The 25,929-nt window shown below is 39.8% G+C and overlaps 2 protein-coding genes across 6 annotated transcripts; both read right to left on the minus strand.

The window, feature by feature from the left end:
- Positions 1-693: 693 nt before the first annotated feature.
- Positions 694-19,703, minus strand: LOC117461710 (phosphatidylinositol 4-phosphate 5-kinase type-1 gamma-like). Of its 5 annotated transcripts, none has more exons than XM_034103591.1 (17): positions 19,411-19,703; positions 16,049-16,077; positions 15,776-15,865; positions 15,512-15,642; positions 15,283-15,400; positions 13,237-13,389; positions 12,371-12,670; positions 11,694-11,902; positions 11,528-11,611; positions 10,754-10,802; positions 10,542-10,626; positions 10,273-10,446; positions 8,767-8,923; positions 6,249-6,317; positions 5,367-5,925; positions 3,790-3,873; positions 694-2,481 (listed from the first exon to the last, which is right to left on the minus strand). In XM_034103591.1, the coding sequence occupies exons 1-17, from the start codon at positions 19,502-19,504 to the stop codon at positions 2,479-2,481; spliced, it is 2,388 nt and encodes a 795-aa protein (XP_033959482.1). In that variant the 5' UTR covers positions 19,505-19,703; the 3' UTR covers positions 694-2,478. The 5 variants fall into 5 exon arrangements, with proteins under 5 accessions (XP_033959482.1, XP_033959481.1, XP_033959480.1 ...); XM_034103590.1 differs by having other exon boundaries at positions 3,790-3,876; XM_034103589.1 differs by having other exon boundaries at positions 3,790-3,879.
- Positions 19,704-21,001: 1,298 nt separating this feature from the next.
- On the minus strand, positions 21,002-25,624 carry LOC117462837 (phospholipid hydroperoxide glutathione peroxidase-like). The gene is made up of 7 exons (XM_034105180.1): positions 25,515-25,624; positions 24,036-24,130; positions 23,665-23,809; positions 23,427-23,578; positions 22,666-22,690; positions 22,496-22,555; positions 21,002-21,563 (listed from the first exon to the last, which is right to left on the minus strand). The coding sequence occupies exons 1-7, from the start codon at positions 25,578-25,580 to the stop codon at positions 21,531-21,533; spliced, it is 576 nt and encodes a 191-aa protein (XP_033961071.1). The 5' UTR covers positions 25,581-25,624; the 3' UTR covers positions 21,002-21,530.
- Between the last annotated feature and the right edge of the window lie 305 nt (positions 25,625-25,929).

The following is a 25,929-nucleotide window of genomic DNA, read 5'->3' on the forward strand; positions in this document are numbered from 1 at the left end:
GTTCATAACAAACGTAACGTGGAAGAAAATATGCTTCTCGAAGATATGTAGAAAATAAACGTATTTGAGATACGTTCATAACAAACGTAACGTGGGAGAAAATACGTTTCTAGCTAAACGTAATTGAGAATGCAGTTTAGTTCTGTGGGAACGTAATTTTTAGGAGACAGGGTTGCATTTTCCGTACTTATTTCCATACAAATTCCATACATTGTATGCATTGTATTCATCTTTATTCAGACCAAACCATGCTTTACTTATAGCTAGATGTAAGTAAATAAATGGGGCGAAGCCTGCGAGCTAGTTCAGGCAGTCAACTCGAGCACTTATGCTGCATTCATACATAACGCCCCTTGCCACTCTACAACCAACCAAACAGAGTCTCCTTGATATGCCGCTCTATTTAACCTGCCAGATCTCTCCATGCATTGGTTGCTGCTGCTATTGCTGCAGCTACCTCTATGTTGCTGCTGCTTGCCTGCCCCACCACCACCCCAGCTTCCACCTGTAGGCTCGGGGGGTTAGTTATTTAATCATCACTCATCGTGCTATGTATATCTGTGGAGTGATGATGCCCGAGCCTAGTCGCCAAACTCAACTATATGCCGCTTCTAATAAACATGTTAAAGAAACACGTGAGTTGTCTGACTGAAATGGTTTTAATCAAACTCTAAACATGTGTCAATGCTTGAACAGTACAACACATATCAGTGTGTCAACTTGATTAGACAATTCATATTTGTTATACATTCTGAACTTTTAATACAGTACTCAAAGTATTCAACAGTCATGAAACACACATATTTTTCCATAGTCTTGTCCTTTTGTGTTTTAGTAATCAAGGAAATTACCAAAAGCCAAACCATTCTGCACATTTCCTTACTGCGTAAGAACCCTTTTTAAAGAGTAGGCCTATTGCATTTTCAAGAAGAACAAAACTGTAGGAATTCAAACCACAACAGGCTGTTTTTGTCTGAGACATGTGGTGCCATCTAGTGGACCAATAACACATATTACATTTCAGAGCTAAATATTTTTCTCATTTTCAGCTGTTTTTTGAGTCTGTATAATACACACAAATATAAAAATCCAACAAAAACGAATTACATATGTTTTACACAATATCATTTTTTATTATTCTGTTACACAGTGATCAGCTACACACACTGATGCCTATACAGGCAGGTACACTTCAGACTTAACAACACAGTAATATGTTACAGCAGTGCTCGTCCAGTCAGAAGTTTCATTTTGGTCAATCTTGAATCTTAATGTATGGAAGAGTGACTGTGGCAACAATGGATTTCTTTTATGACCAAACTGTATATAAATCTGAGGTTATTTCTGTTCTCTATTTCCTTTTTCTTACACAGCCAAAATGCATATAGCTGGTTCCGACATTCATGGCCATAACAACAAATGGAAGTTACAACTTTTAATACTTTTTGACAAATAGGCAGGACAAAGAACTCCCAATCACACATCAATATGCATGCAAACACATGCATACAGAGACATAAGGGCACATACAGACTCTAATACATGTGCTTCAGCACACACAAAGTTTATCTACAATTTATAAAATATAATTTGATACATTTTCTTTTCTTGTGGTATTTCTTGAACAATGGATTTCAAATCCTTAAAAAGGTGTAAATGCAAACTTTGCATATTTTTTTTTTTAAAGTTGTTTTTGAATAATAACATGAGCCCGAAATATAAAAAAAACGTTATGAAAATGAGTTTGTCAATAAGGCATTTTGAGCACAACCATTAATTGTCAGATCAGAGTTTCTTAAGTGGACCAACACGCACCGCTGGACGAACAGAACCCTGTGCACACAGCACGCAAAACATTTACTGTGTTTAAGTGTTGCAACAATGACTGATGACAAAAAAACTAAACATAAAACGATTTCAGCCACGTGTATATTGATAAAGTGCTCAAATAAAATGTATATACAGCTTTGACATGACCCTAGTGAAAAATAAATGCATGAATAAACTCTGATGCATCAGTCTAAGGGAGAAATCAATAACAAGTATGCCCATTTTGCATAGCCAGAGCTGGCACAGTCCCGCGTGACTCACAGACGCTATAAGCGTCCACAGCAGGAAGCAGAGCAACACCTGATTAACAGCCACCTGATTAACAGCCACCTCTCACAGCGGCACTCAGCTGATTGTGACGCAACCGTATTTCTCTGCTTGATGACAGCTAGATTGTCCAGGAGTTATATTGTTTTATTTTTTTTGCATAATATATTTATTGTTTTATGTTTGTTTAAATGTATGCAAGTGTAAGCATGATTATTATATTGTTTTTCTTTTGAATTCCCTGTTGGCATGGCTAGCTCCACATGCAGTAGGGGCGAACAACATTCATTCCCATAGCGTCCTGGTGGCTTTGTTATTAAAAGCTCAAAGCTTCAGTATATGGAGGCTTTGGCTCCACCCATCACTGCTGTCTCCACCGAGTTACTGAAAGAACAGAGACACAGATGAAGAAACAGACGAGGAATAAGAAAAGCCCTAACAGGAAAACAAAAAATACTTATAATAAAGGTCTCCTATTATGCTATTTTTAGGCATATATTATGGGTCTCAGATATATAAAAAATATGTAAAAAAACATGTCTATGATGTGTTTTGCTCAAAATACCAAACAGATCATGCATTTTAAACATCCCTCATATCCCTCTATTTCAGGCCTGTTAGAGAACTGCTGATTCGGGGTCCTTAGCTTGAAAACCAAAAAAAAGAGGAGGGGGAGCTTGTGCCTGCTCAGAATTGTACGAGATACTCAGCTAAATGCTGCCGTGCTTAAATGCCATATCATGCTCCAAACCACTGCATGGATTATTTCTGAAACAGTATGGAGCTCAAATGCTTTTTCTCTCACAGGTTTACCACAAGGTGAGTTCCTTTTTTTATTTCCTGCTTTTTTACACATAGGCCTACTCTCTCCAGTACACGTTAGCTCTGAGTGTTAGCGATGCTTGCTAATGTAAACAAAGACCATATTACGTCCAAAACACGTCGGGCATTGTTTCTGATAACAACGTTGCTGATAGGGCCGTGGGTCCACATTTCCGATATTCCGTCATATCGGACGCAAATCTGGATCAGCTCCGTTGTACCCCCGTTTTTAGAGATTTGGGTACGGAGGAAAAAAGAGAGGGTTTTGTTTTCTGACACTTGGAGTGCGAGACACATATGTATATATAAAAGATATCAAAAAGGGCATTTTGCATAATAGGTGACCATTAACGGTACCACTTTACAATAAGACTACCCTTATAAAGGGTTTACGAATAGTTTGTAATCATGTTGGTAATTCATTTATTAATTAGGTTGTGAACACTTTATAAATCATTAATAAGCTTTTATAAGACATGAGATAAACAGGGCGACTGTGACCGGTTGCTTGCCAAATAGTGAGCACACATCTATCTGTACTGCTAAGCCTTATATTGGCTGTATACTTAGCTTACTTCGTCTTCTTCATCAGCCAGCATCCTTGGTTTCTGTTGCTCACTGAGTTGATTCTCGCTAAGTAGCCAATATAAGGCTTAGTCATCAATAGTGAGCCTGTGTTGTATGAAAACTATGTTAGAACTGGTTTATAAATGGTTCTTAATGATTAATAAAGTGTTTACAACCAAATTCATAACCTAATTATAAACCCTTTATGAATCCTTTATAAGGGTCTTGTTGTAAAGTGGTACCCCATTAACTAATCTCTTTTCCTGGGGTTAATGGTATATAATGAATGAGCTGCACACTTACTGTCTCACTCTCCCCTTCTGAGTCCCTCCTGGACTCAGAGCCGTAGTGCAGAGGAGAGTACACCCAGCCCCGGTCCTCCTGAGTCTGCTGCTATCCAACACAGCCAGCAGAGGGCAGCAGAGAGGAGACAAGAAGAGAAAATTAGCAGGAAGCTGGAGAAAGATATATTTATAAAGACATTCTGTGCCATTTTGCATGTTTGGGTAACCAAGATGCACACTTTTGCTCTGGGTCAGTCTGCTTCTCTTTAGAACTTTGCTGAGGAAAATCTAAAGGGTCTCAATTATCAGGGATGATCTGATCTGGATCTTCTGGCTAATATTCGAGCAAAGTCACTTTAAAAAACACCAAATCATATTTTTTCAATCAGCATCTTATTTGCCAAACATTCTAGCAAAGCAGTGAAAAGACTTATCATCATGTCAGGACCTCCTACTATCTCAGTGCTACAGGGAAGGAGTGTGAGGAATCACTTCAATTATAATGTGAATTCAAGCTAACTACAGTTAATTTACTGCAGATCTTGCAAGATCTTCAAACATATCCTTTAACATTATATAAAGATGCATGCTCCATTTAAATGCAGATGATGGCCCTTCAGAAGCCGAAGTTATTAAAATGCTACATCCTTTTTGCAGATTCAACACTAAATAAGTAATGTGAAATGCACTGTGGCTTTACTTTAAAGTCCTTCTGAAGATCCATAGGCAGCTGTGCTTGTGTCCCAATGGAAGCAGCAATGCAATGGAACAAATTACTACTTTGGTGGTGACTTACATTGTAACTTGAGCTAGAGTTTAGCTTACGACGGCCAAGAACTGGAGAGTACACCCAATATCTGCCATCTGCATACTGATGGGTGGATGGATGGACACAAATGCAGATGAAAACACAAAAGTGTGCACAGGAAAATCAAGGGAAGTGAATGAATGATATCACACAACAGGAGAGAAAGATGAGAGATGAAAGAATGACTTATGATCAAGTAATGAAAGTTGAAAATAGTGAATACTATAATGTCAGAAAGGAAAGATGGAGCATTATGGAGAGCTGTTCATGACTCTGAATGCAGATGGACAGATATCAATACATCATGCTGTACGGTAAAGACAACCCCAGTGTTTTGCTGACATTCAAAAGCATGAACTATGACAGCCTCGTGCTTAGAGAAATACGATTATTTTGACAGTGTAAACAACTCCATAGTACGTGCACAGGGCAACACACACAGCCCCCCCCCTCACCATCATAATTCTATCACGCTGTCCTGACTGAGCCACTGCGAGAGACCCAGCACATCGTAGAAAAACAGGAGAAGGAAAATGATCTTAACTCTCCGGAAGAGAGCAGACAAAACAAAACGGAAAGGGTTTTCTCCAGTGTGATGACCGGTTAATAAAATGTGTACTGATGAAATGCTATAGCCAGTTAATTATGTATTCCATCATGCACAGTGAGCCTCTTCAAAATAGCTGTATGTCTTATTTTTTCTGTTTTCAAGACTAATGGCAGCTCCAGCACATTTTTTTTGTTTTTGTTTTAAAATACAAAAAACGCACATGAAAAGGGGGACTTACAAAGTAGATGTCGGACACTTGCAACTCCCCGTCCAATGAGTTGTGGCTGCTGGACACAGACAGCTGATTGGACGGTGTACGCAGTGGCGCCTGCTGAGGAACCTGGGGGCTCGGAGGGTGGGAGGGGAGCGGGTGGGGGGGGGTCGAGGGGAGCGGATGAGGGGGGCTCTCTGTGGGGGAGTGGGAGGAGGCGGGGCAGATGGGAGTAAAGGCTGAGCCAGGTGGGGGGGCGGAGGTGTTTGGTGCCGAGGTGAGGAGAGTGGATTGCATCGTCGGATGAGAAGTTGGAGAAGAGAGGGAGGAAGGCTGAGCGGCGGCGGAGGGAGAGGTGAGTGGTTTGGTGGACGGACAGATGGAGGAAGAGAGGGTGGAGGATGACTGCTCCTCTGACTGAGCAGCGGAGGAGGAGGAGGGTGACACACATGGAGGAGGAAGGGTGGAGGATGGTGTAATAGAGGGAGTGGTGGAGGGAGTAATGGCGTGGAGCTGAGGATCAGGTGACACACTGGGCGAGGACTTTTCCGTCATCTGTATCAGCTCAGTGCTCTTTGGGATTTTACTGTATGAAGACAAGAAACTGTGTTAAGAGACTCCTGGACATTGTAGTAATATCACGTTGCTGTACAGCGGAGGAAATAAGTATTTGATGCCTTGTAGATTTTATTAGTTGGCCCCCTTACAAATAAATTAACAGTCTATCATTTTAATGGTACGTTTATTTTAACAGCGCGAGTAAGAATATCAAAAGGTAAATTCAGAAATTGACATTATATAAAAGATACAAATTGATTTGCATTTAACTGAGGGAAATAAGTATCTGATCCCCTTACAAAATCGGCAAGGGATCAAATACTTATCTCCTCCACTGTATATATTGTGTACCTGAGCTCCACCTCCACTGTGATGGTGTCCTGCTTTTCTTCATGAACCTCGACTACTTCTCTCTGCACCCTGGAAGTACACAGGTAGATACATGGTTATGGTAACATCTTCAAATAGATCATTGTTTTTCAGGTAATCACACAATTGTTTTGCGACTGCTTTCTCAAGGCTTTCTGAGAGGAATGGAAGATTATAAATAGTTTGCTAAAACCTCTGGATCGAAGTTGTGCTTTTTAAGAAGAGGTTTTATCACAGCTACTTTAAAGGAGTGTGGTAGCCTGATAATAAAGACATATTAATTATATAATATATTATATAATAAAAACGTATTTTAACAGCTTAGTTGGAATCGGTTCTAAGATACATGTTGATGGCTTAGTTGTTCAAAAGTTTTATTGTAGAAAATAGGATCTTACTTTCAATAGGCTATGTAATTATTCAACGGAGGATGTATTTACATTTTTGCAAAAATGACAAAACTAAATGAGTATGCTGCCAAACTCAAAGCTGAAGTGCAATTCAAGTATAGATTCCTGTCCAAAAATAATTACAACTTCTTAAAGGAAGAAGGTTTTTAATTTACCTGTAATGTACAATTAAACACAGACAGGCTATTTAAATGCAGCCAAATGGTGCGTTACTCCAAGGAGACAAGAAAGGAAGAATTAAAACGCCTTTCCTTAGCATTTAGAGAATACCAGCTTTTATCATGGCTGCCACTCAGATAATTACGGACCATTTTACTCAGAAGAAAACAAAAGAATTAGACCGTACCTAGGATGTACGGTGTATCAGAATATAAAGACACACAGTAAACCATATTCAAATTTTTACTTACACTGAACAAAAATATAAATGCAACACTTTTGTTTTTGCTCCCATTTTTCATGAGATGAACTCAAAGATCTAAAACATTTTCTATACAGTATACACAAAATAACCATTTCTCTCAAATATTGTTCACAAATCTGAAAAAATCTGTGATAGTGAGCACTTCTCCTTTGCCGAGATAATCCATCCCACCTCACAGGTGTGGCATATCAAGATGCTGATTAGACAGCATGATTATTGCACAGGTGTGCCTTAGGCTGGCCACAATAAAAGGCCACTCTGAAATGTTCAGTTTTATCACACAGCACTATGCCACAGATGTCGCAAGTTTTGAGGGAGCGTGCAATTGGCATGCTGACAGCAGGAATGTCCACCAGAGCTGTTGCCCGTGAATTGAATGTTCATTTCTCTACCATAAGCCGTCTCCAAAGGCGTTTCAGAGAATTTGGCAGTACATCCAACCGGCCTCACAACCGCAGACCACGTGTAACCACACCAGCCCAGGACCTCCACATCCAGCATGTTCACCTCCAAGATCGTCTGAGACCAGCCACTCGGACAGCTGCTGCAACAATCGGTTTGCATAACCAAAGAATTTCTGCACAAACTGTCAGAAACCGTCTCAGCGAAGCTCATCTGCATGCTCGTCGTCCTCATCGGGGTCTCGTCCTGACTCCGGTTCGCCGTCGTAACCGACTTGAGTGGGCAAATGCTCACATTCGATGGCGTTTGGCACGTTGGAGAGGTGTTCTCTTCACGGATGAATCCCGGTTTTCACTGTTCAGGGCAGATGGCAGACAGCGTGTGTGGCGTCGTGTGGGTGAGCGGTTTTCTGATGTCAATGTTGTGAATCGAGTGGCCCATGGTGGTGGTGGTGGGGTTATGGTATGGGCAGGCGTATGTTATGGACTACGAACACAGGTGCATTTTATTGATGGCATTGTGAATGCACAGAGATACCGTGACGAGGTCCTGAGGCCCATTGTTGTGCCATCCCTCCACGACCATCACCTCATGTTGCAGCATGATAATGCACGGCCCCATGTTGCAAGGATCTGTAAACAATTCCTGGAGGCTGAAAACATCCCAGTTCTTGCATGGCCAGCATACTCACCGGACATGTCACCCATTGAGCATGTTTGGGATGCTCTGGATCGGCGTATACGACAGCGTGTTCCAGTTCCTGCCAATATCCAGCAACTTCGCACAGCCATTGAAGAGGAGTGGACCAACATTCCACAGGCCACAATCAACAACCTGATCAACTCTATGCAATGGAGATGTGTTGCACTGCGTGAGGCAAATGGTGGTCACACCAGATACTGACTGGTTTTCGGACCCCCCCAGACCCCCCCAATAAAGCAAAACTGCACGTTTCAGAGTGGCCTTTTATTGTGGCCAGCCTAAGGCACACCTGTGCAATAATCATGCTGTCTAATCAGCATCTTGATATGCCACACCTGTGAGGTGGGATGGATTATCTCGGCAAAGGAGAAGTGCTCACTATCACAGATTTTTTTCAGATTTGTGAACAATATTTGAGAGAAATGGTTATTTTGTGTATATAGAAAATGTTTTAGATCTTTGAGTTCATCTCATGAAAAATGGGAGCAAAAACAAAAGTGTTGCATTTATATTTGTGTTCAGTGTAAGATAAATCCTTGCATATTCATGAAATGGTTCTCACCTTGCCACACTTGGGGAATGCAGTTGTCTCCTGGAGCGTGGGTGCTCTGGTGTGTCGAAGGGGGTTGTGGGTAAGGAGTTGTTAGAGGAGAGCGTGGTGGCGATGGAGGCTGTGGTAGCATCTTCAAAGGAAGGGGGGGTGCAGGGGGGCTCTCTCCCTGATGTGCATAATAACAAAGGAATACAAATAAACATAATTTAATATATGCGAGAGAGGAAAATATACTACAAAAACAATATGGAGTGTAATTGCTCTAACAAGATTAGACAACATTACATTACATATATGCGTGTGCTTGTACAGTAGAGTTCTTTACATCTTCATTTCAGTACAATCCTATTGTACTGTTGTACAGTGTACTGCACTAACACTGTATTTGATATCAGCACTTTTATATTCAGTTGGACATGTGTTCTTCAATCAAATGTACTATTGATTTGTTAAAAGTTTCACTTTCTTTGAATATTGCAACTATACTGCTCCATCACTTAATTTCTCCACATGGATCAATAAAGGCTCACTTGTGTTCATTTAAAGAGTAAGTGGAGCACTCAGATGCAAACAATTGAAACTAATGGTGTGCCAAGTTCAGAAAGACTTAGTAATACTGAATAACTGACACTCACAAGTTCACACTTGATTTTCTACCACAGTATTTTACTCTAGCAGCATTAGCATGTTCAATTAGGCATTTCCTCACTAGCTTTGATCAGATCAGATAAATGAGGCCTCCATATAAACACTCATCAAGGCACTGCCACATAGTCAAATAGTCTATATACTAGGTTTCAGTCTTTGGTATTAAGCATCCTATTTTTACTTGGAATAAAAAGTCTTTAATAAACCTGTATGCAGCATGTCAGGTCTGAAGCACTCATTTGTGCACCAGTACAGTAGCTAATTCCTGGATCAAATGCACACTAAAGGGTCTTTGAGAATGTTTTCTCTCAGTGATAGTGATGTTATGTTAAATGTTGTTTTTTTTGTTCACGTATTGTGTCTTGATATGTGTCCATATTGATGTTACAAATGGAGCTGCTGTGATGCAAGTCAAATTTCAGACTTGATCTGACCATTAAAGGTGTGGTAGGTACGTTTGAGAAACCGGCTCGAGATACACTTTTTGTTATATTCCATGGAATGCTCTTAACATCCCGATAGCAATGAATATCTGAAGTGCTTTGACAAAAAATCCATAAAAAAATGTCATCTGTGGAAGCCGTAGTACTGTAAAAAGCACGACCAATCATTTTAGCCGGCCTGGTTAAAGTAACTGGATGGCCTACCTGCCTGTCAGCCTTCCATCTGTGCACAAACTTATCTCGTGCCCTCATTGGTCATGTGCGTGTGTTGGAGGAGGGGCTCTGTAAGGAAGTGGCAGATTTTTTCCGGCTGTGTATTTTCAAATTCTAGCGCACTCGAGCTGGTTTCTCCAAAATTACCTACCCCACCTTTAATGTATTATCGTATCGTATCATTGTGGACTATTAATATAAGTGAAACTACCGTTGTCCTCCAGCATGGGGAAGCTGTGCGCCCCTCGCAGGTTTTCCAAGTTGTCCAGGTTTTCCTGCCTCTCATCGGTCAGTGAGGGACGCTGCCCAGTTGAACCTGTTCCCCCGCTGGACTTGGACATGGAGAAAGCCCCTCGTCCTCTCTTCGAGGGAGACGATCGCAATGCTGTGAATGCAGTGGATAGGATACATGTACTCTCATTGGTATCATTGTCATCCGACATAACACACTCCATGGCTCATGCACGTTTAAAAACTCACAGCTGCTCTTCTTGAAGACGATGGTGCTGCAGAATCTGTAGAACCTCTCAGCATAGAAGCTAGGTCTGTGAACTGACACTGTGTCCTGTGAAAAACAGATGGAGCTTTAATGATGTTGCACTTTTAATACATAACGCCATTAAAGGTGACAGAAAAAAGGGACAAAAAGAACCAAAAATAAGAAATGTGCACTGTTGTGAAAAGCTTCTCACCCCGTCATGGATGAGGGACTTCCAAGAGTGCTCCAGTTTCTTGATCACTCTGTCAGACAAGACAATTGAATTATTTAGATTCATGCCCTGACTTACTGCAGTTACCTGGCAACCCTGAATCAGAGGCTACAGTGCCACTTGAAATGTTCATGTGAATGTTAGGAGCTGTTTTAAGGGACTAGATTACTCACACTTGTACTGATAATAGCTTTTATGAAAGTCCTATTTTAGTGTTTGATTAAAAACGGTTTGACAAGTCTGGGATTGCTTTTCCTTGTGATCTCTCTCCATCTTTATATATTCCTTGCAGACACATAAATAAACCTGCCAACCTAGAGGTAATCATTTCCTGAAGCCAGATAATTGTTGTTGTCATTTAAGAATAGTTTGATGAAAAACTGTTTGAAATGACAAATCAACATATATAATAAAATACAACAATACAAATAAAAAATATGTGCAAGTGGTCTATATACATGTAAATAGAATATGATATATATACAAGAACAGAATGTGAAATTAAACAATTTACATTAAGACAAAATTAAATACGGTTTATTGTGGTGATAACTATTTAGATAAATAAGTAAAATGCAAGATGACAAACAAATGAATGTTTATCGAGGCACTTAACAGAGCTCAGGTGTTTAGCAGTTTTATGGCCTGTGGGATAAAACTGTCCCAGAGTCTAGTGGTTTTATTCCGGCCATGTCTCTGCCATAACTGATTGCAGTTGGATGTATTGCTTTTCTAAAGGTTTTGTAGTTGTCCTACCTGTAGGACTGCAGGATGTCAATGATTCCGATGAACAGCAGGAGCTGCTCTCCTTTACTACCCACAGCTGGAATACCACCCATACTGCAGACAGAGAGGAGAACATTATTATAATTTCCAAATGTAATGTCATGATAAGGGCAACCATTATTGAATGGTGGCTTACGTGTCATCATGGTCCAGTGTGTCCCTGCATGTGGAGCCCCCCTGGATGGACTCCATGGCGGTGGAGTACAGAGCCTTCTGAGCCGCCCGCCTCTTCTCGTCCCCTCCCCCTGTGGGCGAGCCCTGAGATTCACGCTCTCGCTCTGCTTGTGTCTTGTTGTGGATCCCAAGCAGTAAACTGTAGTCCATAATCTTGAAACTTTCCAGAACCTGATAAAAAAAACACATTATATATTTTATATTGTTGCATCGATTCAGTTGTCTTGTGTCTTATCTGTCAGAGAGAAACCATTATGTATTTTATTTGTTTATTCCTCCTTGTGTCTATTAACCTGATAAAGATGTTATATTTTGCTGCATGTACAGGTCTGTAAAGTTCTTAACAAATAATCTGAGGGGAATTTCTTGTTGTGTATTTTTAACTTGTGATGTGTCATTTTGTAAAGCACTTGTATGAAAAGTGCTATTTAAATAAAGCGTTATTATTAGTTTTTAGCATCTACCAAGGTAATTGATGACCTTTGTTAAATACATTGGGTTGCAACATAGCAAAAATTCCAGACTCAGCTTAATTCCAAATATGTTTGGTTGTGCTGCTTATATTAAATTAAAAGAAATGCACGTTGTTAATATACTTTTAAAACACTTCCACATCCTTCCTCCTCTCTTATTTCTCACCAGGCAGTCTCTCTGCAGAGTTTTGACCAGAGCGCTGTATGTTTCATGGTCCATGGTGAGGCCTTCAGGAACGTCCTTCAGAAAGTCTAGGTCTTTGAAAGTGGGTTTTGACTTCTCTCTTTCCTTCTTGGATGCTCGCCTCTTGTATGTGGAGCCTTTCAAATCAAACTTGAGGTGCATGCGTACAGAGCGCGGTAAAATATTGTTCATGACAACAACTCGGATGTTCTTGCCCCCACACTGGACGCAGTAGAGGCCAAAAAACTTTGGCAGCAAAGTCCGGGGGTTCTGGTTCAAGTTCTGGAGAGGGAATTCAGAGGAAAAGAGACAGGGGAAACTAAATGAATAAGGCATGTCGTGCGTTTCAGCCCCAGTACCATGCAAATGCCAGACAGTCGTTTCCGTTTTTTTTAACTCCAATGGTTGCATGCTTAAACCGTTAAGGAGTGCTAAGCCGATGTCTCTGTCAGGTACAACCTCTTAGCTTACATCTTTTACAAAGTCACCTTCTGACGCTGTCGTATGGGGGTAGGATAAAGAGGATAAAGATGACTAGTCTCAGGTGTGCTCCTAAACATACACAGTGTCCACAAACACCCAAACACATATAAACACAATTACAAAACCATTGGCAAGGTTTCAATTTCCCAGTATCTTTTTTGCTAGTTGAATTTGTTATACTAAATATTAGCATACAAGTTTCAGTAGGCCAAGTGTTTAGTGATACAAATAAGTCAATACTACAAACTGAATAGTACAACACAACGTAATATGTAAATATAACACACATGTTAAAATGATTGATTTACAATTTGGATAAGGGTATTCAGTTCGCTCTGATGGAGGAAGGGGTTGGTCTGACTTACCATATAGTAACCAGGAAGTAGTTTCTGTAGAAACTCTGCCTCTTTGTGCTGAACAGTTTTGATGATGAACTCGTCATCGCGGGTCACGTAGAATATGGAGCCACTCGCTCCTGGGTTGGTCAACTCGATCAGTGGCTCATTACATATAGAATACTAGACAACAGACAGACAAAGAGGAACAAATGCATATTAAATATGAACATCAATGAAAACATCGAAGCCTGACAATCTTACCCACAATCTGCTTCAACATACAAAAGCCATGAAAGCAGACTTGATTAATTAAGAAGCTTACTGCCCGTTTGAAAGAACAGATGGTCAATCTGATAAGGGTTTTTAGAGTATTCATACCACCAGAGTTTGTTATTTCATCCTCTCTTTAACACATCATGGGTACTGCATGTTTGCAGAGTAGTTTTAATGTTGGATCCAATAGAGCTTTTAAAATAGCAAACCAAAAGCTACAGTGACTCACTGCTGGCTGCTCCTGAATACCATGAACACAATAAGTTATTATGTTAAGAATAGAATTGGGAGGGATGACACCCTCTGTAATGGTCACACATGCAGAGCACACAGCACACACCGTGAAATTAGCAGGAGGTGAACTGGGGCCTCTCCAAGTAGAAGTCCACACTCCATATTGTAGGTCTGGTCGGGGACTTGAACCGGCGACCCTACAGCTCCCAGTCCAAGCCCCTACTGACTGAGCCACTGCCGTGAGGGAATTGAGGGGAACCCCTTTTAAAATGCATATGTAGCTGCAATAGCATAAATGGTTTTACATTTACGCTGACCACCTTACAATCATTTGGAGCAATTAAGACTATAATAGTAAAAAACATTATCAACACAAAGTAAGAAATGAATTGGACAAAGCTATAACATTTTTAAAGCTTGGGCAACAGAATGCAATTATGCTGATACTCCACTCCTCCAACTCTGACTGCAGCTACTACATGGAGTTTAAAAAAAGAAGCTTTAGTCTGTTAATCTTCCTCTGGCGCAGGTAGAACGTGAGCTTAGACGTGCAGCCCATGTGTGTTTGTGTGTGTATACTGTGTGTGTGCATCCTCATTCGCTAAACACTGTACTTGAAGGCATGTGCCACTTTATTTGTGTGTGGGTGTAGACACGTATTGGTTTTTTGTGAGTGGTTAATTTTCTGAGTGGTTGCACCCTGCTGTGTGATCTTTCCTTATTCCGCTCAACATCAATAAAATGCTTTCGGAGAGAACTTCATATAAGTCTATATTAGGTCAGCTATAATGCTATTTGTATTACGACTTTGCTACATACAATTGGGAATTAAACAGTGTATTTGACTCCAGTATAATGTACATATGTGTCTTATATATTTAAATGCACAAAAAATTAAAACATTTAACTATATTGTAATTTTTTTGTTAATAGACAATGGAATTAAAAAAGATGTCTGTTGGAAATATATAATAGCCAACAACACTGTTTTAGTTTGGCTCTAGTCCTACTATAGGGTACTATCATTATTATTATTATTATTATGAAAAGCGGTTTAATTAATATGATTATTATTTAGGTGTCTAAAGGCTAAAAACGATGCACTCATTCACTTCACTACTGATGCTCTATGGGAAAGATTTCCCGTGCACAACACTTAAAGGTGGGGTATGTAATTTTGGAGAAAGCAGCTCGAGTGTGCAAGAATTTGAAAGTAAACAACTGGAAAAAATCTGCCTCTTCCTTCAGACTTCCTTACAGAGCCCCTCCTCCAACACACACAAACACGCACATGAACAATGAGGGCACGAGATGGAAGGCTGACAGGCATCCAGTTATTTTAGCCGGGCCGGCTAAAATGATTGGTCGTGCTTTTTACAGCGCTACGGCTTCCACAGATGACATTTTTGTATGTATTTATTGTCAAAGCATTTCATATATTCATTGCTATCGGGATGCTAAGAGCATTGTATGGTATATAACAAAGGTGTTTCTGAAATAAAGTTCATACCCCATCTTTAATACATTAACATACTGCCGATGCATTAGATAAAATAAATATCTCACCAGGTAGTCATCTGGCCGGATCCCGAACAGCTCTCGGAAGTAGCGGAAGGCCACAGGGGCGTAGTTCTTAAACCTGAAGTCTGGGTAGTGGTGAGCAGGAGTGAGGTTACTGCCTTCTCTGTATGAAGCAGGATGGAACCAAATTGGAAGAGTGAAAGAAGATAAAAGGTTATATTGAATACTTGCCACACACATGCACATAAACACACCTCTGCTCATTCTATCGCACCTGGGGAAGAAGATGCTTTCCACCACATAAAAGTCCTGCATCAGCACATCTCTCTCAGGCTTGGAGCTGAGGTTGCCTACAGTGTATCCGATACCCAGCTGGATGGACCCTTGCAAGGCGGAGGAGGTAGTCTGGGGGCGGAGAACAGAGAAAAGAACAACAGAGTATAAGATGTGGGTGGAACGTGGTTGATAAAAATCGTGACGCCAAACCTACACGCAGACAAAAGATTAAAACAAATACTGATGAAGAGAGAAAGTCTACCTTCTTGTATGTTGTTTCTCCAGAAGCATCTACCCTCCTGTGGCCTATCTTTTTCTCATGGCCTGGGCCAACTCCAAATGGGGATGGCATCTGTCACAAGGAAAGGAAATGGAAATGTGACACTGTAGCCTAGGTAGTTCATTTATTGTATATTGTCCATTCGGAGGTGTGGAATTGAACCATGCAGCAAAACAATACACAAGAAAGAAGTAGAAAAGTAGAAAAAAGCAAGAGGTGAGACAGACAGGTGCATATTGTGTAGAAGCCTCTCACCTCTGATATCTGAGCCTTCTTGGCTGAATCTGTGGACAGAGACAAAGAGAAGCAATAATTGGTTGAGTGTGTCTCAATGGTACATTATTTAGCGTGATTGCGTGAAAGCATTGTAATGGAATGGCAGCTTTGGCATCAGACTCACACTGGGTTTGGTGATTGTTAGCCAGACACATCTAGGCCATCATAAGAACTTAATGACTTACACAACAATCAGAACAATTAACTCAAGGCATACATCCACCCCTAACACGTTTTTTATTAACTTGACATTGATTCAACTCATACCTTAGACCGTTCTCTTTAAAGGAATATCCTCCAACATCAAGACAAACAGTAGAAATTGTAGCTAAATACATTTATAATATACAATCAACTACATTGAATGTATCTATACTGTACTGTATTATGATCATCCAAATATCTTCAAGTGCCCAGTAAAGAGGAACATTTGAACATATATAATTCCATGACGCAGGAAAACATTTTGTGAGGTTATTTTACCCACATCCCCCAGCTAATTTTCTTTTATTGTTTATTTAATTGGAAAAATCCACGATAGAATTTTGTACCAGATACCACTTAAAGCTGGTTTTGAATCCTTTATACAAAATGTCTCCATAATAAATCCGTGGTCAACTCACCAGCAGTGAAGTGCAGTGTCTACAGGTTACAAATGGTTCTCTAATCCAGAAATACATGCAGCTATATTCCTGGCCAAACCAAAACCTGACATCCAGTAGTCAGAACCCGGCAGAGTGCCCTCACTGTTTGCTATTCCTGGACCTGTGAGATTTGCAACAAGAAAGTAAAAACTCAATTGGATTGACTTCCTCTCTAATCTGTGCACTGCCATTGGCCAAGGTCTCCAGATCATGACGCTAGCCTATCACACATTAGAATTAAGAAGAATCTTTCCCTCTGACATGACTGTATGTGTGACATGTTATGAGAAATGAAGTGGCAGGAAGGAAGGGATTGAATGGGAAAAGAGACAGTTCACAATTGTAGTATCAGAGTGCTACAAAGTACTTGGTTTAACAGTATTGTGCTTAGGTTCAGGTCGTGTGAGGGTGAAGATTAAGGAAGAGCAGCTGACTGAGACAGGATAATGAATCTTTAAGCCATGTTGAAGTACTGCACAAACACTGAGGCACAGTTTGTCATCACTAAGGCATGACAGGACACAATCGTAGATCATATACAGTATAATCCATAATAAAATAATATCTTGTTGCTGCTGGGTGTCTTACAATAACAGCTGCATTAGTACTAAGGCAGGTTTCCAAATCACCTGTTCATGTTACTATTACTATGTATTCCATGCAACTATCTTCTAACTTATGTTAAAATATGCATGTCCCAAATGCATGAAGTATACGCACATTTGGGGAATACTTTGTCATAACATTGCATTTTGAACATTGACCTAGTTGCTTATATCCCCTGTGCATATTAATGTGGGTCAAAATAGCCACAAAATAAATAAATAATTTTGGCAACCCACATTTAATTGACGTATGTAAGTCGCTTTGGATAAAAGCGTCTAGCAAATGACATGTAATGTATGGAAAACATAGCAATCGTCTTAAAATGTTTAACAATTTCAATGCTAACATGCTGATTGCTAACAGCTAACCATGTGCACCTTCATATTTTAGAACGTTAGCATGCTACTGTTACTAACTAGAGCTAAAGACAAAGAGCAGCTGAGGCTGATGGGAGGGTCCTTAGTTTTCATTGGACAAATAAAACATTTGAGATAATGATGGTGCTAGATGAAATATCGAGGGAGAAATTATCGTAATGCAATGTAATTACAATTTATCGTCTAGGCACTGTAAATGTTTTACTACATTTCATTCGTTTTTGGGCATAGAACTTTAAAAGAGGTTGCAGAAAAAGTGGACAAGAGTCAAGACAATAAAAAATATCAGCGTGCAACTTTACCTACAAAAGAAAGTGGCTCTCCATATTTTACTGATTTAATTATTTCTTTTATTTTCATGCGGCTGGTTACTACACCTGTAACCTGCAGATTAACGCTGAAACAAAGCCTGTCAAGCAGAACAATGAGAAGGAGTATCCAGGGACAGGCGCTCACACAAAGAGTCTCTGCGGGATTAGGGTCAGGCCAGAGTAATGTGCCACTGAGCCGCAAGCAACAAACAGGACAAGCACATTGTAGCATCTTCGATTACTATGTGAGACACAGGCTATAGACTGTGTTTTTAGAACGACCGGTGTTAAAACAGAATTACTGATATTCCTGCAATGAAACATTTGTGTCAGGGAAGTATGCCTAAGGCCTGTGTGTGTGTGTGTGTGTGCGTGCGTGCGTGCGTGCGTGCGTGTGTGTGCGTGTGTGTGTGTGTGTGTGTGTGTGTGTGTGTGTCATTGTAAAGAGGATTAGATATCTCCCGTTATCAGCTGTGGCGGCCAGTTGCTTTAACATTAATGTGACACTCAACACAGCAGTAGATTTGTCTGCCCAGAGGCTCTCTGCACACAAGTATAATCTGGTGGATTTAATAATAATCACGTCTGCACAAACATCCAATGTTAAATTAGGCACATGCAAAGACAACTTGTTGGACCTGCTAAACTGATGAGGATCACATCTACTTTCCTACATTAACATTTGCAAAAAATACTAAAATAAAAATAAAACTGGAATGCATGTTGTGTTGTATTTGCAGTCATTACATGCACAGTGATGCTTCAAATTCATACCACAAGGGATTAGTGTTTGGTTTATGTTATAATTCCATATCAGATTAAAGCACTGATGTAGCTAGGAATAGGAAGTGAGGGATTGACTGAATTATGAAGACAGACAGAGGTTGAGTAGAGCAATATGACATTGTGTGCATGTATCATAAAAAGCTATCTCCTGCTAATGCTGTACTAATGACTATTGTGCATGTGTGTGTGGATAGCTCAATACTCATTCAGGTAAAATCTCAGATGGTCTTCTTCAGGTTTAGCAGTAGGGTGTAGATATTTCTAATGAGCACTTTGTGTTTGTGCCAGGCTGCAGTGAGCCACTGACACTATGGGCCATTTGCATCAGAACAGCATGACTTGAATCATGACACTGTTATCCAAGCAAGCACTTTATTATTCATGTACACAGCTTATGTTGCTCTAAATAAAATGTCAGTGATCTGTTTTTGTAACAAACATATGTTTCTCTATTATGTTAAGCCCATGCCTAGCTACATCCAGATATTAAATGGTGGGATGCTACTACCCACTTATGACCAACTTTTGTCACGGGTAGCTGGGTTTGAATAGGACCCCCGGGATGACTGTATTATTTAATCGACAATAAAAGACTCCTAATGGATGAACATTCATACCGGTGTCCCCCAGGTCAAGCTGCAGACAGAGGCCAGCGGCCGCTTCCTCACTCGTCCTCCCGTCATCCCCGGTTTCCGCAGTCCTCCCGTCCATCTCCCGGACGGTTCCTGGCGACGACCCTCAGCCGTATCCTTCCTCAACGAGAACAAGATGAGGCGGTTTGCGCTTCGAAGTAATGTAGATATTCTATCATTCCACCTTCTTCGATATGTACCGCTATAATTACATAACTCTACGCGTGTGTATCTGTCGCTGTGTATAGACGCGCAGCGTTCAGAACCAGCGGTGCTGATCATCGCCACTGTGCGTCATTCTCACGCTGATACGCCACAGCATCATTTTACTAAACTGCCAAAACAAACCATCATTGTGGAGGTATAATCTAACGTCGACTATTGTGATACTTATGGGGGAAAGACGTCATGTATTTCATTGTAATTGTTATTGGGACAGTCTCCAGAAGTGTTTGGAATCTTATTTCCGCTTCGAGATAATAACATGACGAAAACAGTGATGAAAACATTAAAAAGTCCACCGCGTGATGTTGGTATTAGGTTGGACATTTTACATATATTCACTCCGGGTTTCCTATTTAGTTTCACAAACTGTCAACAGTAAGAGGACGTTAGTAGGTTAATATCCAAGCCATCGCTCTTAATCTTAACCACAGGCTTTAATTTAGGGACCGTCAATACATAAATTCAAATGACACAAAACGAAAGTAGTTTTCAATCCCTTGGTGCGAACATGCCACTTCGCCCAGTTAAAAAACAATGTATTCGTCCTTTTTGATTAAACAAAAATATTTGAATATAAATCTTCCCTTTTTTTCAATAGCTCCTGTACTATGTGTGTCACCCATAGACTGTATATATATATATATATAGGTGTCACCCAGTGATATTGCTACACTGGATATGCAATACATCCCTACTTTTATTGGATTTTAGGGATTCTACCATTTATTTCTATGAAAAGTAAGTCTTTTTTTATATTTTCCACAGTATATTGCTGCAATGATTTGGAGAAAATAAATGGTTTACATGACTTGGAAACTATTTTAAAAAAATGCAGAACTTTCATAACAATATTCATACAATGAGGTGTGTCCAATGTAGCAATGCAATCCTGCAATTAGAGTAATAAGGTCACATAACATGGAAGCTACTTTACAAATAATTGAGACCTTTCTATTAAAGCCTGCAGATTTGTCCATAAAGATATTTATATAAAATGGAAGAAGCTCAAATCCAATCAAAAATAAAGGTGTCCTACTTCTCCAGTGTAGTTATACAATGCATTGATTTGGAGTATTAAGGGCACATCATTTGGAAATAACACATTCTCCCAATTATAAAGAAATATAAATATATATATTTATCCAAAAAAAAGGTAGAATAAAGTCCAATAAGGAAGAGAGAACCAAGAACATTAAATGTAAACAAAATTAAGATCTTCACATGAAATAGAAAGTGAAGAAAAATTCAAATCTACTTGACCATTGTAGTAATACGATGCTGCATTGATTTGGAGTCACATGAGATGAAAGCTATTCATAGTTATATAATAAACATACCATTGACAAAGCCAGTAGGTAAGCAGGTAAACATTCATTTTTCAATTGAGAAATGAATGTCCTGGACAGCATTTATTTTCCAGCTTCATCACATAATTAGTCATGAGTTACAGATGCAATAATGGGCCCTTCGGCAAGTTAAGTGCAAATAATATCAGTAGCTCTCCAGAGAGTTGTGTAAAAACACTATATGGCGTCTGTTGTCCTGACAAAACTCACATTGACATACAGGCATACTTGTAACTTAACATTGACAAAAGGACTAGTTGGCGTTTGCATTGGAACAGGGAATGGCTGAATATGGAGCAAGATGTGAAGGGTCTCTACTTTGCAAAGCTAGTGAATGTCCTTTCATATGGTCCTTTGGGTCTGGTGGCGGTGTGTTCTGGGGGTTAGTTGCACGCTTTTGATCATCAGGCCTGCCCTCCCCAATGTTGGGTTTACAGACAGGCCGTCACTGGTCCAGACACACACACACACACCAATACCCCAAAGACCATGGGAGAGGTCACGAGTCAAACAAACAAAGACGAGACAGTAGTATTACAGGTACGTTGGCAGGTCCTTCTCCACCACCTGCAAAGAGAAATAAGTAGACCTTTACTATAACCAAGAGGGCAAATGGGGAATGGCCCAATGGAAATATATACATTCACTTCAAATGCTAAATAACATTCCCTTTTTACAGTCTTCTTCAAGCATATATGTAAGATCTAAAATACAAATAACTATCAATCAAATGAATGGCAAATGCAAGAAATTGGTCCCACTGTTACGGCCCGTCTACACTACAGGCATCGAAAAATGCTTTCAACGCTTCGCCCATTCACTTGAATGGGGTGACGTAGAAGATTTTGAATCTTCGCCGAACTGCATTGTGGGGAGCGGAGCATGGCTTTGCTCCCGATGCTTTCGAAGCTGGCATCAGCCAATCAAATCCCGCCAGTACAAGCGCTAGCCAATCAAACCGCGTGCGAGCTGGGAGAGCCAGACCGCAGTTCATTTCCTCATATTCCAAACGAGAAATTACGGTAGCAAATCACCCAGTTCTTTCCGACCAGACTATTTACCGGGATACAAACCGGAGGGACCAGGCATGGAGGGAGGTGGCAGAGACAGTGGGTGAAACTGGTAGGTTTTCGCCTGTTTGGAGAGTTTATATCCAGTTTACTTCGTTTTAACATTGCTATCTTTGTATGTCGGGGTCGGGAGATTCATGTGATTGGTTGTTGGTCGCGTTGCTCGCAAAAAATCGCCAAGCTTCAGACACGCCCAGCTTCAAGATTTTTTGATGCCTGTAGTGTAGACGGGCCGTTACACTTTGCATTAGATTAAACCGTGTTTTATTTGGATATTTCTCATGCAGCTATAAATAACTTTATTCAAGTTCTTAAAAAAAAAGACGACATTTGAATAACCTTAAATTCAAATGTTTATATGGTTCCTTTGGAAATATATTAAACTACATTAAAATACAAACGTTTTGAAAAGCAGTGACTGCCACTTACACTGGGATCATCTGTCGGCCCGTATCTCTTCACCACTTGTCCTTCTTTGTTTATCAGAAACTGTTAAGGGGTAAGATATCAAAGGATAAGCATGTGTATTTTTAATGTAGTTGAGGATCACTGAAGATGCATTTTAAAAATAAATAGTGCCAACTGCATTAACAAATTACCTTTGTGAAATTCCATTTGATGTTACTGTGGAGAGAGAGAAAAAGTATTACAACACCGTTATAGCCCCAATAGAACAATTCCTCAGTCAAAGTTGGTTCAAATGGATTACAAGAGTGACCCATTTCAAGGGACGATAGTTCTTAATTTAATTCAGATAACTTCTCAAGCCACTCCTGCAGCATTTTCTACTTTGCTGCTGTCCCGAGACCATTTATATGCTCAGTAAGTTACATGTATTTTCCCAGTATATGGTGAAATGCACTGCTTTATGCTCAGTCAGCAAACAGGTGCATGTGTAGATTTTGTGCCAAATCACCACTTTTTAAGCTTACATGGATGGAATATAGATTATAAGGGTACTTTATTTATAACACAAATTATATAAATATTGTAGCAAGTGAGTAGTTAAATTCCATTTTTAATACAAGCGCACAATTAGTCTTTTAATGAGATGACCATGATAGAACAATCTCTTCGATGCTGTGAAAAACTCTTTACAACCCCACCCAGAGCGAATGAGAAACAAAGAAGAACAGAGTAGTGCAATGAAGAAATAAGGGTACATGAGAAAAGAGAAGAACTTTATTATTACAATGAAACAATTACAAATGATATCAAATGTATCTAAATATCACTTGTATCTCCATACATCTCCAACTTTTAGAGATAACATGTGGCCACACTTCTAAGACATTTCACTTATGGGTCATATCCAGGTCATATCTCTAAAGCAAACAGAAAAGATAAGACAATAACTCACTTTCCCAGGGTTCCCTTGCCTTTGGGCTGTGCCTTCATCCACTTCCAAAGAGGGTGAGCATTGTCTCCATTCACCTCAATCTTACTGAAGAGGTCAAACTCGACATTGTAACCTTTGGCAAACTCTTTAATATCTGCGTCAGTCCCCGGCTCCTGGATTGAACAAAAAGAAAATGTGTTAGTAAGGTTTACATACAAGTTATAAATATGAAGCCCTTTTTCAAATGTTTTTTAATTACCTGTCCTCCAAACTGGTTGCAGGGGAAGCCCATGATGCGTAAACCTTTCTCAGCGTAGCGGACGTGCATTTCCGCTAGCTGAGTGTAGTTTACCTTGGTCTTTCCTCATTTAGAGGCAACATTTACAACGATGCAAACGTATCCTCTGACAGTAGAAAACAACAAAATAAAGTTTGAAATTAGAAAAAATGTCTGCAAACTACTGCTATAGTTAGATCGTTTGTTGATCCCAATTTAGGATTTTATTTATTTATTTTGTTCATGACAAGAAATGTTCCACACCATACTGCTGTGAATTTAAACTCTATTAAAGTCATCAATTCCTTTCCTTTATTAAACCACAAGAACACATGAAATTATGTTTATTTCACCTGTATTTTTCAAGAGACTCCTCATTGCCATCAATATCATTGGCAGAGAATTCGTAGATGGACTTGGCAGACTGCCAATCTCCCACCTGAGCACACTGCATGGAGGGGAAGAATAGAGATTATATAAGGTTAGAGTGTATGATTAAGCAAGACATCTTATAGTAGGGTTGTTCGGGGCTAAAGTCCATTGAAGTAAACCAAAGGGCAAAAATAAGTTCAGGCCTAAGAAATCAACAAGATGACTCAAATTCTGAGGAAAAACAAGTCAAGCAAATGCAAGTCAAGACAAGAAAAAGGCAAGGACGTTGCACTAATTTAGCACATTGTGAGTGACACATTTGATGTTCCGATCCTTGAACACAGTACAGATTAACCCACATTAAGAGACCTTCACCCATGTCTAGCAACATACCCAACATAGCAGATTAGAAATATTAAAAGGATCTAGTAATGTTATCAGAGGTGAAAAAAGTACTCAGATCTTGTACTTAAGTAAAAGAACTAGTGTATGGAATACTTTGTTACAATTAGAAGTCCTGCAATCAAAATGTTACTCAAGTAAAAGTACAAAAGTTCAAGTACTCATGCGGATCGGACCGTTTGAGAAAAATACGTAGGCTATCATACGTTTTGATAATAATTATTGATGTATTAAAGTGTTATCAAAGCTGGTAAAGGTGCAGCTAGTTGAAATTACTTTGTATACTGCAGGGTAGCTTGTGAATTTACTCCAGCTGTAGCTAAAGTCTTATTTAAGTGTTGTTTATATTTCATTAACCTGCAAATCTGCAAAGTAACTTAAAGTATTCAATACATGTAGGCTATTGGAGTAAAAGTACACGATTTATGTCTGAATTGTAGTGGAGTACAAGTACAAAGTAGCATTATATAGAAATACTCAAGTAAAGTCCAAGTCCCATTGTACTTAGGTGCAGTACTTGAGTATACACTTAACACCACTGAATGTTATTTAATTAGCCATTATGCTTTTGCTAAAATCGAGGGAATGAAAGCATAGCACATAATGCTTCTCCTGATCACATACATTAAGATCAACCAAGACTGTTGCCACAATGCCACGGATTATTGGCAATTTGAACAGCATCGTTATCCTTTAACGCTTTATTACACCGTATTGGTTGAACGCAGTACAACCAGCTAGCTGATAACAGTGACGCTTTCGTAACAGAAAAACCGAGAAATGTGAGGCGATTCAACTGCTCCGTGTCTGTAGCAGTAAACCGTTAGTTACAAACCCTACTGACAAATCCATTCCTTACATTAGCTTGAGGCTTCCTCACGACCCTATCTTTAGTGGCTGCGTCAACATCGAACCCATTTTTCCGTTACACCGCATTTAAAAATATAAACGATACGTCTGACTTACGTTCAGCGTACAAGCAGAAGTGGACACATACATGTTTTTTAGACATAGCAGGAACAGAGATAGACATATTTTATTGTGATCTATACACTTACCATGCTTCTCGCTACTCCTCTGCTTCCTAACAGACCTAACAACAGTGTAGATTTGTACAGCCACATTTCCGCTGCGACCTTTGTCACGTGATCTGTTAGCACCGCCCACCAAGTGACGCACTGCGCACCGACTGGCACCGACCTGGCGAAGTCCCTCCTCTTCCGGGGGAGCTCCATGGGACCTTATTTCGGAAAAATTATGTATTGAAGTCAATGGAGAGAGAAAGATTATATTTCGATCCCGTTTGAATTGTGCCACGAATTACACGTATGATGTTTGTCAATTTAAAAGATAATTTTGCAAGACAAAAAAATAAAAATGTGTCGTAAAACTGTGAAGTAACACATTTTTTGTGTGAAACCCACAATCAACTACATCTCTTAGGGGTGGGTGATATACAACATCTGGATTGGA

The sequence above is a fragment of the Pseudochaenichthys georgianus genome, chromosome 17 (genome assembly GCF_902827115.2).
Source record: "Pseudochaenichthys georgianus chromosome 17, fPseGeo1.2, whole genome shotgun sequence".
NCBI lineage: Eukaryota > Metazoa > Chordata > Actinopteri > Perciformes > Channichthyidae > Pseudochaenichthys > Pseudochaenichthys georgianus.